The sequence below is a fragment of the Crocodylus siamensis genome, chromosome 1 (genome assembly GCF_052110815.1).
Source record: "Crocodylus siamensis isolate JL-2025a chromosome 1, ASM5211081v1, whole genome shotgun sequence".
Taxonomy (NCBI): domain Eukaryota; kingdom Metazoa; phylum Chordata; order Crocodylia; family Crocodylidae; genus Crocodylus; species Crocodylus siamensis.
The window spans coordinates 304,646,875-304,665,128 of record NC_143395.1 but is presented as its reverse complement, the minus strand read 5'-3'; the positions used below and the strand labels follow the sequence as shown (position 1 = coordinate 304,665,128).

At 43.4% G+C, this 18,254-nt stretch overlaps 1 protein-coding gene across 2 annotated transcripts in view; it reads right to left on the bottom strand.

Moving 5' to 3' along the window:
• The window catches only part of RASA3 (RAS p21 protein activator 3), a 199,594-nt gene that overhangs the window by 33,848 nt on the left and 147,492 nt on the right, over positions 1–18,254 (bottom strand). For both annotated transcript variants that reach the window (XM_090021644.1, XM_090021654.1), the window contains exons 6-8: positions 15,364–15,444; positions 11,002–11,074; positions 5,724–5,803 (exon numbers count right to left, since the gene is read on the bottom strand). In XM_090021644.1, the coding sequence (XP_089877770.1) occupies positions 5,724–5,803; positions 11,002–11,074; positions 15,364–15,444 (234 nt within the window). The remainder of the gene's footprint in view (positions 1–5,723; positions 5,804–11,001; positions 11,075–15,363; positions 15,445–18,254) is intronic.

Sequence of the window (18,254 nt, the reverse complement as noted above, 5' to 3'; positions counted from 1 at the left end):
ATTTTAGCACATGCAACAATTGTAAACTTTGCCTTTGGACATGTGCCTGGAGAATGAAAGATACTTTACACACAACAATCAAAGAAATTGACTCTACATGCTTCACATTTATTGGCTCAATGTTTAAAAAACACAACAACACATCAAGTAACAGCTTAAATTTTGCACTGCATTTTGAGGGCCACACTTCTACAAGAATGTCCCTTTCTTCAGAGTGAAAATATGAGGTGTGTGGGTGAAATCATATGTGAAAAGAACATCTGGTACTAATGTAATTATATACCCTAGTCGGCAACTTCCTACACCCACTCTAAATTAGAACTTTTTCATATAGTTAGAAATAATATATAGCAGGAACTCAAATTCACAGCAGGAACTCAAATTCAGACAGAGACCACAGAAGGGAAGATTTCACAAAATGTTTAGGTAAATGTAAGCTACATCATTCAGGGTATGCTGACAGAAGACATCAATGGCAAACTAAACCAAGGACTGGAGAGACTCAAGGGGGTGTGAAGGAGAGACTAAAACAAAAGCATTCTGTCCTGCAAGGGGAAAAAAACGAAAGAAGTTTGCCCAACCAGAACTAACCCTTTATCTGCTTTCATTATTTTTTTAAATGTTGATTTTTTTGCCAGATGTTTCATAAATCTCTCCACACAGTATTTTTTCCTCAGAGCTTATGAACGGTCATATGTTGGTCTTAGGAACAGTAAAAAGAATCTTTTTAACCACTGTCACAGAGACAATATTAATGCAAACACACATTTGTTCAGAAATCATGCTAAAGTAAAAACTACATACATTATATGCAGCATAGTCATATGAAACAAAGGTCACTAAAAATAAAGTAATATACAGAACAATGCAATGATACACACAGGGTCAGATTAACACATAGACATTACAGGCTGAAGACTTGAGACCCAGCTTCTGGAGTCATAGGGCACGTCCACATGTGTAGGCATGTTTGCTTGCAGCAGCTCAAATAGGAATGGCACAAATTTGAGCCAGGGATTTTTGCCTCAGCACACATGCCCAGACATGCACTTTGGTGTGGGGCATGTTAGGTCACTTGGGGCAAAATAATCCTGCCCAGATCCTTCCAGATCTGCAGGCAGGGGGAGCTAGAGCTTGGGACCAACACCTGTGCTGGCCCCAGTAGTATAAAAACCTGCTCTGGCAAGCAGCTCAGGGCTACTTGCTCTCAGAGGCTTCCCGGGGGTCTCCTGCCCCTTCTGCAGGCAGAGGAAGACCCTGACACACATGACAACCTCCTCCTGGCCCTGACCAAGTGGGCCCTGTATATGACCAGGAAGGAGGCTCTGGCCAGGAAGGTGCCTGGGGACAGCAGGGCTGCTTTTCTTTCACTTGGCCGTGCATGTTTCTGGGCAGAGCACCAATGCGCAGTGTCCACTGGTTCCTTGGATGACTGGTGGGTGCGGCCCAGTGGGCTCTGCTCCGTGTCCCCCTCTGGAGAACTTATTTTCACATTTTTACCCTCTGACCCCCACGTCACTCCTATCCTGTTTTTTCCCTTAGTTGTCCCACAAAATCAGTTGTTCCTTTCATCCATTAGCCCCCATGGAAAGGGGCTACTAGTTAGTTGGGTGAGCCTTAGAGCCCATGATCAGTGAATGGACAAATATACAGGAGTTTCTGGAGCCTGGCCAATTGGTATTTGGGGACACTAGCCCCTTGTGCCAGCTGGACTGCTGAAGCAGCCCTAACCGAGAGTTCCCTGCACCCTCAACCCACCGCAGCAGTCTGCCGGGGGGGCTGCTGCCTGGCTATGACCTGCTGCCACCTGTGACAGCATGCAGCCCCAAGAATTGGATGGGGACTGCATGGCCACAGCAGAGGCATCTGTACCTCTCGGCCAGATGCCACTGGCTGCACAGTTGGCCTTTGTGTGGCACTACTGCTATGTGTGCCGCCACTCTGCCATCTAGGCAGCTATTGCCCGGAAGATGTTCTCAGTGTGGTGGCCTTCTTTGAACTGTCAAAGAATGTCCTCCTGGCCCCAAGTGGCCAAGAGGTCAGCCACCTCCAGCTGGGTTCTGGGTGCCAGCGCTGAGCAGGCTTCTCTGCCTGGGTCCTGCCACTTGCCTCACTAGCAGGAATTCTGGTGTCCCCCCGCAAAATCCCATTCTTCCACAATTAAAACAAAAGACCACTATATATGAAAGAGAGGTAGGGGGAATCACTCAGGTGGGCAATGTTTTATTGATACAGGTACAATTTTAAAGCAATTTGGAAGCTTATCAGCGTCTCTGTCATCATAACAAAATACACTCTAAATGTTTTGATGTTTGCTTTTGTTCATCATAGAACAGTTAGAGCTCCCCCTGACCCCTTCACTAACCAGGACGTGGAGACAGCTGCCCCTGTAACCACAGCTCCTGCCAGCAGGTCTGATCCTGTCTGGCAGCTGGGCATAATGGGTGTACAGCGGGGGATGTGGGGTTTGCAGGACAGGTGTGGGAACGGGTGGGGGGGGAATGTGGGGTGCCTGGGGTGTGCAAGTAGGTGTGAGGGATTGTGGGGGGGACTGCTCAAGAGAGGTGGGTCCCTGACCCAACAGGACATGGCCCCCCCCACAAAACACATGGACTACCCTCTCCCAAAGGGCCAGTCCCCCCTGCAGAGCCCATAGCTTCCTCTCCCACCAAGCCAGGGCCCTCCCCTGCAGGACCCAAAGCTTCCCCTGCTATGACCCCAATCCCCTTACATAGCCCACAGCTCACCGGGAGCAGCAGCAGCAGTCAAGGTGTTCAGGGCCTCCTGGTACAGCCCCCCTGTGCAGTGCAGGGCAGTGTGGCTCAGCCCCAGTGGCCTGGCACCCAGTGCTGCCTGTGCCACATTCATAGATTCATAGAATATAGGCTGGAAGGGACCTCGGAATATCATTGGGTCCAGCTCCCCTGCACCAAGCAGGAAAGAGAACTGGGGTCAAGTGACCCCAGCAAGATGACCACCCGGTCTCCTCTTAAAGATCACTAGGGTAGGCAATTGCACCACCTCTGGAGGGAGTTTATTCCAGTCTGGACACCCTAGCTGTGAAGTTTTTCCTAATGCTGAGCCTGAAATGGTCTTCCATGAGTTTGTGACAACTACTCCTGCTTTCCCCAAGGGTGTCCTGGTAAACAGTTGTTCACTGAGCCCTCGATGTAGTGGTAAGCTGCTAGCAAGTCCCCTCTTAGCCTTCTTTTGTTCAGGCTGAAGAGTCCCAGGTCCCTCAGCCTTACTGCATATGGCTTGCTGTGCAAATCTCTAATAATATGGGTGGCCCTTCTCCAGACTCTTGAGCTTTTCCATGTCCTCGCTGAAGTGCAGTGCCCAGAACTGGACACAGTATCCATTTGTGGTCTCTCAAATGCCGAGCAGAGCAGAAGAATGACTTCCTTGTTTTTGCTGGAGATGCATTTACTGATGCATGCCAGGGTATTTTTTGCCCTGCTAGCTACAGCATCCCACTGCCAGCTCATGTTTATACTGTGGTCAATTATTACCCCCAGGTCTCTTTCACTCATAGTGCTGGTCAGAGTGGTGCATTGCCAAGCCTGTAAGTATGTATGGGATTGTTCGTCCCCAGGTGGAGCACTTTACATTTCTGGATGTTAAACCTTACCTGGTTCCGATCCGCACAACCTGCCAGCCTGTCTAGGTCCGCCTGTATCTGCAGCCTATCTTCAAAAACGATCATGCTTCCCCGTAACTTGGTGTTGTCCATGAACTTGGCCAGTGAGCTCTTCACTCCCACATCCAAATCATTGATGAAGATGTTAAAAAACACTGGACCAAGTACCAGCACCAGAGGGACACCTCTAGCCACTTCTTACCAAGACGACACAGATCTCACATTGCGCGGGCCCAGCCTGGCCTGGTGCTATGCACCTTAAGGCAGCCCTGGGCCACTCAGGCTGTCACCTGGGGCCCTGCACCTCTTGCAGGGACTGGGTGTCATGCTTGGCTGGGTCCTGCCTCTAGCATCAGTGCTGCTGGACCCACAGTGTGCAAGGGGAGAAAGTGCGCAGCGGAACTCAGCCCTGCCCTGCTTTTTTCAGAGACTGCTTTTTTCTTCTGTGTCTTATTTCGATACCTGGATATCCAGGGATCAAATTTTGAGCCTGCACTGCAAATATCCAACACGGGGAACATTTTTTTGGTTCCTGGCATGCGTTCTGTGGTGTCTCAAATTCCTTTAGAAGGATAGAAGGCATTTTTATACATAAAAGCACCCCAGCACTGTGACACTTACAGTTGTAAAGTGGTGAAATGTGTGTCAGCACTGAGAAAATGGCAGTTGTGTGCTTTTGAACTAAAACACAGAGGTGCTTTATTTCAAAAGTGCGCCGCCACCATTTTCTGTGCACTGATGTGCATTTCACCGCCTATACAACTGCACGTGGCGCAGCACAGTTTGCCTCAGCTCATGTGTGGCGCAGACTCAATTAATGAAGACTGCTCTGAAACAGCAGATCTCTGGCGCGTCACAGGACAGAAAAGTATGCGTATAAATGCCCACAAAGACTAGAGAATCTTAGTTTTTACTCAAAGTATGTTTCTAGCCTTCATGGTTGCAAGTAAATGTGGCTGGAACATTATCAAGGCAGCAGGATCTGCTTGGATTTGAGAAAGTCTGCAACAGCAGTATACATGTCACAACTGCCAAGTATATCTTACTGGGTTAAGAATTTTAACACCAGTGAAGGGGCCTCTAGGAATATCATCCCAAAACAGAATTTGTGAGCTAGCACCCAGTGGTTAGGGTGCTAAGCTGGGATACATGAAATACCTTTTTAACTGCCAGTACTACTGCAGACTTCTTGTAAGACAAGGGACCTGAGCACTTGGCCCTTCTGTGCTTGGCCTCTCTATCTGTAAAAAGGGGGTAACAACACTTTACCTCACAGAGTATTGTAAGATTAAATACAGTGATGACTGGGTACCCCTCCAATGTAATGGTAAATGGGTACATTTGTGCACAGGAGAGACTATATCAGACAGCAAAGAGTGTAGCAGGCCTGGCCCACCCACCCACCCAAGCAGAGACATTCTGGCTGCTGGTATAAGTAGTAGAGTCCTCACTACTCACTGCAACCTTTTATCTATACTCTTCCCATTAACTCATCTTGTGTAGGTCTACTCAACAGATTCCACAGAACATGTGCTGGTTTTTAAAAAGAACCAGGCAGAAATGTTTCTGTCCTGGACACTGGAGTGTGTATGCCCCATACTCATTCTCACAGTAAACAGTTACACTCTGCCTGCTTGGCAAAATAGAGAAGAGAAACTGCCAGAGCTTCCTGTTGTGGAGGGACATCCCTCCACAACAGCTGGAGCTTGTTAAGGTATAAAAGAAAGAGGAATCTTAAAACGTGAACTTCATATAGTTTCTCTTCAATCCCAGTGGGAAGAAAACTGATATAAAGGGTTCATCTTTAAGACATGTACCAGCTAATAATTCTAGTAGGTGAACTAATTGAAGGGTACTGGGGGAAGTGCGAGGCCCTTTCCTACAACAGAACTACTATCCCATATACTTCTCAAATCTCCCCTGTGGTTTTCTGCTCTTCACCTGAGGGGTAAAGAGCAGACAGATGTAGACTAATGAATAGTCTGATCTCAAATTACAAGGACTAAAACTGTGCTTGCGAATTTAAAAGTCACATAATGACAGAAAAATAAGGCTGTACCAGTTACAGAATTTTTTCTATTACCTAATCTCCATTTTGTCAACTTCATCGGCATCTTCCACATCAAAATGGGATTTTTTGTTGTAGCTGCTGGGTCTTGTGACCTGGTATGAAGGACACATAGTTAGAACATGAATTCTATGAAGCAGGAGATCTCACAAAGCTCTCAGCACATACAGATAGCCTACATTCATCTTTAACTTAACCTCTGATCCTGCAAACTTTTAAGCATATTTGAGCAGGGATCACTCCTGTAGAACTGGATGCAGAATCAGAACCAAGAATAATTATACCAGACTCCAATATTTTTTCTGTATAGTGAGGGAAGAAATCTATCAAATCTTTGACTCTAACATTTACACAGACATATAGAATCACACAAGAGAGGTATCACCAATATTTAGAAGTTTGCTTAAAAAAAAAAAGAAAAGGAAACAATTCAGTGATCAAATTTCCAATACAGGCTCTTAACAACAGATATTTTTCTACTCTGTAAAAAAGTACATTGAAAAGATCTGCACTTCCACTTCCCAACACATCTATTTTAATTGGGGCAATTTAAAAGCGGGACATGCTGCCTACCCGAGTTTGAAATCAGCGTATTGTATCCCTTTGCCACCCCCATCCCCAATTGTGCAGAGGAGGTAATTTTCTAAGAGAGATGATGCTGGGGTTCTACACTTCAGAATACAGGACTGAACTCTTAAACTTCTTAATAACAGAATACAACTTCTCTTCTCCCCCAGCTAAACCTGCAGCGTGAGAAAACAAAAACAGCAAAGCATATGCACCAAAGAGAAACTGCAAAAGTAGCCACAAGGTAAAAGTTTAATTTGGAGATATCTAAAAATCTGTTTGCTTCTAGCACAGCAGAGTAAAAATGCTTTGAGCTTTGTTTTGACCGTGGTGACAGAAACTTGAGGAAAAAGCACCCCACCCAGCCATAACCACAGCAAACTGTTTAAATACTAGCAAAAAGGCTTCATATGCACCTGGGCACTGAACCCACTCAGCAGCTCATCATTATTATAGATTTAAAATCTTCTTGTGGCTTAGTACTTCCCACCCACAAAAATGGCTCTTATTATAAGCTTAACTTCTTTTTTTCCTGTACATCACTAGATGCATACAGAAAAAGATAATGATTTAACTGAGACAGAAGAATCAGAAAAGGCTGTTTAGCACATGAACTCCAATCAGCAGCATTATTTCTGCTCCTTAACCAGGTAATAGGTGAAATCTAAAGGGGACTAGAAGTGCTGGTGACCATGTTCCTCAATTATAAATTTGATTTAAATGCACCTGGGATCCACAAAGCACTGTAATTTAAACATGCTACATCATTTCAGCAGCTCTGCACAAATTTCTCTACTCCACCCTACAAACCACTTCAAATGATGCTTCAAGATATTATCCTGTTCATGGCCCCAGCCACGCTACTGGAAATTACATTTCTACTCTAAGGCTACCCATGTAGTTAGGGATAATAAAGCAAAAATGTTTTGTTGTGCTTGTATACTTACATGTTACCATACAACACTCGTTAATCTGTGTAGGCCAGACCTAAAGGTTCAACCAATGCAAACAGAGCAGTATTCTTATAAAAGTATTTCTGCAATGAGCACTAATTCAAAGAACTGAATTAGGAATTCCAGGCTAGGGGAAACAGGGTGTTAGCTTGCCTTTAGCCTACCTTTATGACCCTCCCAATTCTCAGCTGCTCTGCAGTCAGAAAGGCTGTCTATACAATGTCAGCCTTTCACTATATCTTAGCAAGCATGTTCTGTCCTCTCCACCCCTAACCCATGCTGTCCTGCCCTGGCACACCTCTTACAAGGTTTGTGAAGGGGTCCTTGGTTCCTGCACAAGAGGATCTCTTCCACAGCCTTTTAGCCCCTACAGGGCTCTAAAGGCTGCTGTAGCATTTTTGCTCAGCATGTATGGACTGGGGAAGTGGTGACTGTCTTGCTCTAAGCACCAGGTGCAAGTTTCACTTGCAACTCCCCTTACATCTGACCCTGTCAAAAAAAATGACTCCACTGAAGCCAAACCTGCAATAAGCAGCACAAGGCAATACAAAAAGCCAACATTTTTATTTTGGGGAGGAAAATACTCAATGTATTGACATTCAAATATTGTCCCCCACCTTGGGTTCATAGAGGTCAGCATGAATTCCAGCAAAGCCATCACAGGGAGGCAACCTGGGGTCATATTGTCAACTGATGGCAATTGATGGATCTCCACTGGATCAATCTATTATGCCATCTTACACCAGGTGTAGACATGGTCCTATGATGTCACCACCTGCCTGCAATTTCCAGGGCATGAAATTTGCTCCCAAGACAGCAGAAGCCAGTGTAAAACAGTGATGTTCTCCTTTGGATAATGAGCAAAATTATGGACACAGAAAGAAGTATAGAAAAAGACTTCACAAGTAACAGAGTACATACTACACTGCTCAGTCAGAATGCTAGAAGAGAGGATCAGGGCACTGACTCCATCCAGCTTTCAGCTCTTTTCCCTCCTGTAGTTAGGAGTTTTTGAAGTAGAAATTGCAGAGATTAGCTTCCTTTAAACTTCTGCTACTTTTTTTTTTTTTTTTAAATACAATGACCATCCCACTGACACTAGTGCTCGTAACACCTGGAAAAGGTAAGCCTCTCAGGGCTGGTTTAGAAATCATAGTACTTTAACTGAAGTCTAACACATGCTGGTTTATAATGAGCTTAGATTGGTTTCAACTTCCATGACTAAATTTAAACAGAATCTAATAAAACTGGACAAACTTATGTGTGACCAGACAAAGCTCTGCTGGTTGGGTGCTTACTTAGCTGGGTGGGTGCTAACTAGACTACAGATTATATGAATTTAGTAAGGCTGCCTTTTATGCACTAGGGCATATCTTCATTACAGAGCCCTGAATTCTACTTCTACCTGCACAGAAAGTCCTTTAAGTTTAAGCTATAGCTAGTGTACTTGAAGCTACAGGCCTGAGGTCAGGCTTCTCCCCAGCCCAGGCTGGCTACCTGCCCATTTTGTAGGAGAAAGCAGGCTAATTAAGCCTCCTCTGCTCAGAGCTCCAGCCCTATCCCTAGATTCTACCTAGACCAGCATTCTTCAACCTGTGGGTCATGAGTCAAAAATGGGTCACAAGAATACATGAAAGGGCCGTAACAAACTTGAAAAATACAGCAACAAACTTTGAAGGAGAAAAAAATGTGGGCAATTGTGGCTTTTCCTTTGCAGGCTGGCAGAGCTCCAGCCTGCAAGGGGCTGCTTCGCCTCCCCCCCCCCATACTCTCCCCCTGCCCACACACTGTGGGGCTGGAGCCTGGAGGCAGGGAGCAATGAGTTGGTAGTGAGGGGCACTGGGTTGGGACTGGCCATCAATGTTTACAAATGGGTCTTGATACAAAAAGGTTGAGAACCACTCACCTACACTGTGCTCTCTGATAATCTCCACCCATCTTCTGCACCAAAATCTCCTATACTGCTTCAGTGCTTTAATTCTAAAACTGCCTGCTCCATCTTGGCTGCATGCAGAGGCATAGAAATCAGTCAGGTGTGCTATGAATCATTATGTGGTTTCCAGAATGAATTCCTTAATTACATTCTCATTAAAAGTTCTTGCTGCCAAATGTTGTTTGCTTCTGCCTTGAAAACCACCTGCACTGAAATGGAGTTCCCCATTCTGAAGTTATTTCTATAGAGTATTGTTCATGTGTCACTGTCATTGACAGCAGCTTCATAACAGGTGAAAAAGCATGAGACAAACACCTGTGAATGAATCTACATGCTGCTGTTGTTTAATGCACTACTAATGTCTTGGATATCTTGCCAGAAATCCAAGCCAGCACATGGGCTAGACAGCACCAGTTATTTCAGGTCTAGCACTGACATGGGTTCACAGTGGGCACTACTCCACTTCTCCTAGGTTAATGCAGGCTACCTGTTCTGTGAAGTACCTTAGAAACGATCTGCTCATTTGCTATCCTAGTCAATCCACCTAATACAGTTGCAGTTTATATTGGCAAATATGGGATTTTGTTTTTCATAGTATAAGTTGTATCCTGTCCTGCCATGCCAAAATATACCATACTGACAAACGCATGCTTCTGCTAGCCCAACTGTCTCTGCCCAAAGGGGCAGATCCTAATTCCACCCTGCTCAAGGCTCTGAAAAACTATTAATGCAAAGGGCTGGAGAGAGAGGAAGGTTGGACAGGGGGAGGACTCACCATTTTTGTGACTTAGTCTTAGGGTCAAGATAAAGGTACACTGCAAAAATTGGCAGGTTAACAGTTCTTCAAAGATGTAAGCAGTAAGGAATAGATCACACTTGGGTATTTAATAGATGGAATTGGATCTGGCCTTTAGACTTTTGCTGGGATGAAAGTGTCATTAAAATTCAAGCCCCTAAATAACACTACTATGGCTGCAGGAGTTCTGAATGCAGACCAGGCCTGATCAACATAAGGTACACTGGGAAATGAACTTTTCTTGATGCTATAACTACATCTACGATGTGGCTTCTGCCAGCATAACTATACTGGGTTGATGTATTTTTATTTCCATTCTCATAACCAATTTAATTGGCAAACCTTATAAACACAGATCAGGCCTAAATCACGTGTGATAAAAATAAAAATATTTACACTTTATAGACAAAGGATACCAAATGAAAAAAATCTGAAGAACTGTCTTAGGGATGTAGGTGAAATCTAAAGAACTCCCTACTACTCTTACCAAGATAAAAAAGGAGCTCTTCAAATGGGCTATTTCTGGACTAATTGAAAATACTGTACATTACAACAAGTTCTCTCTATTTCATAGAGCTGAAGAGAAAGCTTTGGTGTTACAGAAGGCTGTCAAGGCACTGAGGCATTCCATTTTGAATGGGTTACCCCCATTGCTTTTAAAGCTCTTTATAGTTCCTGTAAGACAACTCTCCTACCACTGACCATAGACGATAGGGCGGAGCAGCTATAAAACCGGAGTCTGGAAAATACTTGCTTACCAGTTCTCATTCAAAAGATGGCTGAGTAGGGAGGGCTGAATTAGTGGCAACTAAAAAGCCTGCTCAAGAGGACAGACAACCTAGAAGACTTGACTCTAATCATCTGAAAAAGTGACATGCTGCTGTCTCAGCAGACAGCTAGTCTGATCCTGGATGCTTCTGTCTCTCGCCTGGGGTTTGAATCAGTCTTCAAAGGAGACAGCTGGCACAACATGGAGCAAGATGCTGTGCCAACTATCTACAGTGTAGTATTTCAGCTTATCACCCATTCCTTTGAAATACCAACCTCAAAATAAAACACTTCATCAAATTGTGGATTGTTGGTCTTCTTTTTGACTTTAGTCTTTTTGGCTTCAGATCTGAATTAAGGACAGGGGAAGAAAAAACAACAACAACAAAAACACATTAGTAGAAGCATATGCCTCAATGCAGCTACGGAATACTGAAGTAGCCCATGTGCTTGATTTATTTATTTTTATCTGTAACTCCATGCAGCATGCAGAGAGACAGACTCTTTGTAATGGAAAATATCATGGGAATACATATTTAAGAAACAACTTAAGCATGTGTACATATTAAAAAGTGCAAGTATTTACAGCTATCATCCACATTTGGAAACACACACCCTCCAGCCCAGATCCTGCGAACTGCTCTGTCAGGGAGGACTCTAAACCCACACGGAGCAACTTGTAGGAAGTGGGCCTTGTGTAGTAATATCCAGGGGACAGAGTTTTACCCTGTTCAGTTCTGAAAGAAGAAAGACTCCACAAATTCTTACACTTTAAAAACACACAAGGATATAGGCAAAGAGCAAGGATGTACCGGGGCAGAGACAAAAGAGGAGCTCCCCTTTGCATATCACAGCGCTTTTCAGGAAGTGCTACAAGTTACAGTTCCCTGGATCCAACAGAAATTCATTGTTGGGTTTGGGATTTGGGGATTCTAGCTGCTTGCAGCAAGCCTGCAGCCTGGTCTCTGTAGCGATGCCACTCCCTTCTTCCAGCCCAGATGCTGTTTTCAGAATGCGAGGGAGGAAAGGGAGAAAAGGGAAAAGAGGGAGCTCATTCTTTGGGTTCTCCAGCCAGCGCTGGAGGGTGGAGTGGGTGGATCGGAGCCCTCCCACCTCAGCAAGGGGGAGGAAGGGCCTCCAAGCCACCTGCCCCACCCTCCAGCACTGGCTGAAAAACCCCCAGACCATACTCCCTCCACTCCCTTTCTTCTATCCCATTCTGAAAACAGCAACAGGCTGGGAGCTCCACAGACACAAGTTACAGAATGCAGTCTGTTTTGAAGCATGCTCATCTGAACCCTCATTCAATGACAAAGACAGAAGGCCCATTTAAAGTGGTTTGCAGCTGTTCGCTGGTTTAGTCATGGCTGTAGACTGCTTTTTGGGGCCAGTTTAGGCAAAAATTGTCACTTCTGTCTGTGTCCTGTAGGTTTTGGATTTTTAGCTGTATGTGAAGTCAAAGGCCCCTGTCACGCACTACTCTGAAGGCATGATTAACCAGCAACCTGGTCACATGTTCATACAACGAATGGCTCAATAACATGGGGAATAAACTACAAAATTATTGCTCACATTTTGCATAATAATTTTGTGGCTAGTTCTTATCACATCTTAAATTGAACATGTGGCCAGGGCATTCCCTGGGCTGGGAGTGCCAGTCTGCTGATTGGTGCTCCCAGCCTTAGGAGCACTAGTCCACTGACTGGTGCTCCCAGGTGTGGGTGCACTAGGCACCCAGTTTGCTACTTGCTAGTGCAGGGGGATCATGATCCTGGGCTCCCATTGCATTGGCAGTAAGGCACAATTTGGGTCTGATTCTTGATTCCAACAACCATGCCTCCTCCCATCCACATGTAGCATGGCAGGAGACACTATTGTTGAGACCCTGTGGTACCAAATCCCATCACATCTTGAAATGAACATCTGTTAGCAGTCTAAGGAATGTTTCAAAGGATTTAAATAATGAAAAATGCTAAATAACTCTCCCAGGAAGATTGAAGAGGGCTTTTAAAGAAACATTTTAGCACACACTCATTTATTCGTTTCTTTAAAAATATTCAGTTTTCAAAATATTTCATTATTTCATATTTTTGGACCCGTCATGAAGTTTATATATAATTTTTCCCCAATATACTGGTAAAAGCAGTAAAGGCCTCTGCTTATCCAGGGGTAAAACCAACCTGAACAGAGCAAGGATCCCCAGGACTAGTCGATGGGCGTCTTGGTCCTGATATGGAGGTCAAGCTCATGGTCCATTCAGCCCTTGGCATCAACTGACAGTGCCATCAAACATGCTAGCTGTGGCTGTATTTTAGAATGTAGATACCTGGCCATTAGCCTTTGGACTGAAGCAATCAATTTGGTTTACAAAAGCCAGCAAGCAGCTATCAGTAGATAACTTCCAACATCTATAAAGCCAGACTCAGTTTGATCCAGCCAATTAGAATGTAAAAGTTCCCTCTCTCTTTACCAGTCCCCCGAGCCATCCAGATTCTCTGCAATTTATCAGAAGTGAGACGGTATGAAAGCTGTGTTAGTAAAAGTTAGAGGGATACAAGCATCATGGGAATTTTTTTTAAACAAAAAAGCACATCTTTGGACAAGTCCTTCATTTCTTACTCTGAAAAGCAACTTACACTGAACTGCTATAATTTCCCACCTAACATTATTATATTATTTTATTGTGGGGAAGGAAGTCTGGCTTTAATTCCCAGCTTTGCCACAAACTTCCTGTGTGACACTGAGCAAGCCACTTAGCCTGAGGTATGCTTCTGTTTCTCATCTATGAAATGTAAACAGTGCCATTTCCTATCTGTGTATTTAGTCAGTCTGTCTTAAATCTTTGGGATGGGGAGTGTCCCTTACTCTATTCATTTAGTTCCTAAAAATGGGCCTCCAATCTTGTCTGTGACCTCTAGGCTCTATACTAGCACACAAATGTATGCTAATAAAGTTGGCTAATACTTATTACTTGGTGCTGCACATGACAGATTAAACACAGTTCCTCCACAAAGATAGAGGAGGCACTAACAAAGAAAATAACTTGAGATTAAAAAAACCTCACTACTGTAACAAAGAACCAAGCAATAAGAGATACTAATTACTTCCAGGATATAACATGTAGTTGCCTATCCCATCCCATCAGTCACAAATGTCAGTCAGCTTTTTTGTTGTTGTTGTTTTTACAGATAAGTACATCTTAAAGGGGAGAGGATTAGAAAACAGGATATGGAACAGTGTGATTAAGACATGGACAATTACTGGGCAATTACTAAGCAACAGACAGGAGTGAGCTGTATGCTTTTGAATCAAGTAGGAAAAACAGTGATGGGAAGATGATAGAGGTAAGCCTTGTATGTTGGAGATAGACAGTACTGTTTGCCTCCAGCCCCGTAACATACAGAGTCATATTAGTTGAGTTAAACCATACCACTGGACTTTGAGACAAGGAGTGCCTCTACGTGTCGCCATATGGCAACATTGTTACAAAGCTGTGCTTCAGTACTTCTTTTTGGATGTACTAATGTATGGTGCAATAACCACCTGTAGTGCGCTGTGCTCATGGTTAGATTTCACTGCTACACCACCATAGCAGCACACTAAAACAAAAACAGGGGAGTGTGCCACTACAGCAACGTAGCTGCCAACCATGTGCAGACCCACATGATCACTATGTTGTTATAGTGCACCCAAGGAAAAGTAAAGACAATTAAGACTAAAAGAGAAGCCAAAAAGCTCATTTTAGTAATCATGTTAATAATATTCACTTGGTGTCATTTAAACAAGGCAGTCATTTCAAACATTTGATGCATATCGCCCAAATATTGTGGCCATTATGTTGGGTGCAATTTAAAATATCTTGAGAGATTAGGTGTATGGACCAATCAACCTGTTGTGCACCACAAGGCAATTATTTGGCAAGAATGTGTTTCATTTATAACATTTTAACTAGTACTACAGAAAGTTCTGAAGTGTTTGTGCTAATTAGGCTGAATCCTTGAGAGAGAACAGCTCAGCTCTGTTTGTAAAACAACTCTCCTGATAAGCAGAGGCACAAATGAACTGCTGACACCCCCAAAATCTAATTACAGAATGTACCAATTCAAGCCCCTGTTTAACATTATTATTAGATTAACAGTTAAGATCAACAGCACTGAATATTAACTATTTAGGCCCTGTCCTACCATTTTTATCTGAATAGGGTCATATACAGCATTTTCCATAGATATTGAGGTGCTTATATATACACACCTCCAAACTGAAAGGATTCCAAATATTAAAATCAAAAGTGGCCTAAAGCAGAAGTAAAAACCCAAATAATTTAGTCTTTACCTCATACAGAACAAGCAAGTTGTTTGAACACTGACTTCCAATTGCCAGGTAAGAAGTGATATCAGTTAAAGTATATTAATTAAGGCATAAATTAAGTACTCTGCAAGAGTTCATTTACTCTATAAATATTCAATACTTTAAACTATCAACACTGATACAAGCCTTCAGGCATTTGCTTGGTGTAGCAGACATACCTAAATCCTCTGTTCATATCAGAAATCAAATTTCTATTAGCTGAAAGGAAACAAACAGCAATTTTTCATTACAATTCTACAATGGGAAAGCCCTTGAGCTTTCACTACTCACCTGTATGGTCCAGCTAAGGTCACAGTGGCATAGGGGTCACACTGTCCATTCACGATTGGCAGGCCTTGGCACTCGAGGACTCTACAGGAAGGAAATAACACCCATGGATTCAGATGAGGTTGAAGGGGCAACTGAAGTTGGTTACCTCCCTTTTCACTATCATTTTCAGAATGCTCACTATGAGTAAAGGATCAAAGTGCCATAAAGCACAATCCCATTTTTTTCTTTCCTTAGGGCAAAAATTATTTTTCAGTTTACACAAGCAATATCAATGAGGTCACAAAGCAGCATTAAAAGTACAGGGAAATCTCAATTTGAACACAATTTATAACACCCCCAGTATTAGTAACAATTCAAGATTCTGTAGAGACCATCATCCAGGCGACACAAACACTTCATGTTTGAATTTCTTATAACAATTTCTTATAACATAAAAATTGAGGTGCATTTGTACATGGCTAATAGGTGCTGTTTTAAGATAGGAAAACACATTAGACATTCTGGCAATAATCAAACAATGTGCACCACAGGTATAGTGGCCTTTGTGACTGAACAAAAATAAACAGCATGCCCTAATAAACAGCCAATATAAGTATGACCTATCTTTCTCTCAAGTAGTAAAATATTAAAACAATAGAACTCAAAGAATCAACACAAGTGTTTTTAGCTCCATCTTGAAGAGGTCAAGGTACTGTGGAAACAGAACACAACTAAAAGGGTTGGCACCCAACTCAGACCCCTATGAAGAAGACATCTTTCAAGGTAAAAAAAACAAACTAACTTGCAGCTGTACCTTTCCTACTTGTACACACACTACATTAGTTCAGCTTCTGGTTTCAAAATGTAAAAGCTTGAGAAATGTAGAATTCATTGATTAAAAAAAAGAAAAGAAGAGAAAAAATATGCTCCAGGACTCCCTTTCAAATATGTGGGGCTGTTGATTGGAAAGGGACTGAAATAAAACTTCAGGAAAGTGGAGCGATGAGAAGTGCAAGCACTGAGAAGGAATATGCACATGTGAAACATACAGGAAAGAGAAGCAAACACTTCCTCTTCTTTAGAAGTTTTTCACTTTACACTTCATCTTTCATTAATATTTAATCCTATGCTTACTACAGCATTGTAATCCAATTTATACATTGGATTTTATTAAATTGAATTCATTTATTTATATACACTCAGATATAAAAGTCTTCACTTAACAGATAAGAGAGCGTCATGCTTTAAAACATCTTGTGAAATGAAGAGGGAAGGTCACACAAACATTTTCAATAGTGGGAAGAGCCAAGATACAATTTTCATAAATTAAAATGTGACATTTGCCCAGTAGCTTAGTAAACATTGCATCAGATCTAATCAAACTGTGGAGTAGGTGGATGCTGCCTGAGTCAATTCAAGACTACAGGTTGGCTACATAGAAAGTTATACCATATAAACTAAAGTGTGAATTTGAACAGATATAATTATATCGCATAACCACACAGATTAAACTTTGTGGGTGTAACTGAAAACTTGCCCCTTGCAGACAAGCCCTAAGCTTTTCTGGGCCACTGCTCAACTCAACACTGCACAAGGTCCGTATTTCCCCAGTCTTACTGACGTACCTCACTAGAACCCAGAGCTTCCCAACTGGGAGTCTCGTATTAGTTTTACCCTCATTACCACATTCCAATTTATGGAATATCTTTTCTTGATGCACTGCTGTAAGCAAATGAAGAGGAAACTCTCTCTTTGATTGGTTCTGAATGCTCTAGTGAAACCAAAGTTCAAAACTGTAACAAAAGTAGACACCCTCACCAAGAGGTGTACTGGACCATTACGTCCTGGTTTTATTTGGGCTCTGCTATGACCTGGTTATGCATCTACCTTCTGCACAGGTAGAATCTGGCTAATTGACACTTAAGGGTACTGCCACATAGGAACCACATTTAAAGCCATAAATGCTGCCTTGACACAACTGGGAATAAAGAACACCGGCACCAAAAATCCTTAAGCCAACGGATATACTGAATGGCTCAACCCACCCCACTGCAGAACTGAAATGCACGCAACATAGCTGTGATTAAAAAGAGCAAAGAAAGTGAATGCTAGTGGGGGCCAACCTTTTTGGCAGGAGTCCCACAAATTAAGCCCAGTGCCCTCCACAAGTGCCGCTCTGATCCCCTTCCTCTGCCCAATTCACTGCTCTGCTCTCTCTTCCTTGTCTTACCTGCCACTGTGCTACCTGCCCCTTTCCTGATCTGCTGCATACCAGACACAGAGGCTGCTGTGCCACTTGTGATACTTGTACCACAGGTGGGCCACCCACCCCTGCTCTGTCCCACCAACTTCTCCCGTGACAGCTAGGTCAGTCAGGAGCATGAAGAGACACGCTCCCTGACCTCCACAGCTATACTGACAGAAGCCCTTAACATAATGCAATTTTTTGCTATGACTGTCTTAAAAGTAGTAGTTATTTTACTACCGGAGGGTAGTTTTATTATATTAGTACAAAATGCAGCCTTGGTTGAGTAGCTCAGGGGTTTTCAACCTTTTTTTTTTTTTTAACAAGTGTACCCCTTCTGCCTCAAAGTTTCAGCTCATGTACCCCTTTATATTTTTTCTCATTTTTAAGGGGCTGGGGGAGGGGAACAGATCGAGGCCCCCATGGTGAGAGAGGAAGTGGGGCTGGAGCAGTTCAACCAGCCAGGTGGTGCGTGTGGCCTGCAGAGGGGTGCCACTGTCTTTGTCCCCTGGCCCTGCTCCTGGGAGAAGGCACAGAGAGCGAACTGAGGCGAGGGGCAGGGAGGCGCTGCTGGGTACCATGTGGGGCTGGCAACACCCTGCGTGCCCATCCCGCCCTCCTCCCCCTGCCTGGGTAGGAAACAAAAGTATGGGAATACACTGGAGGA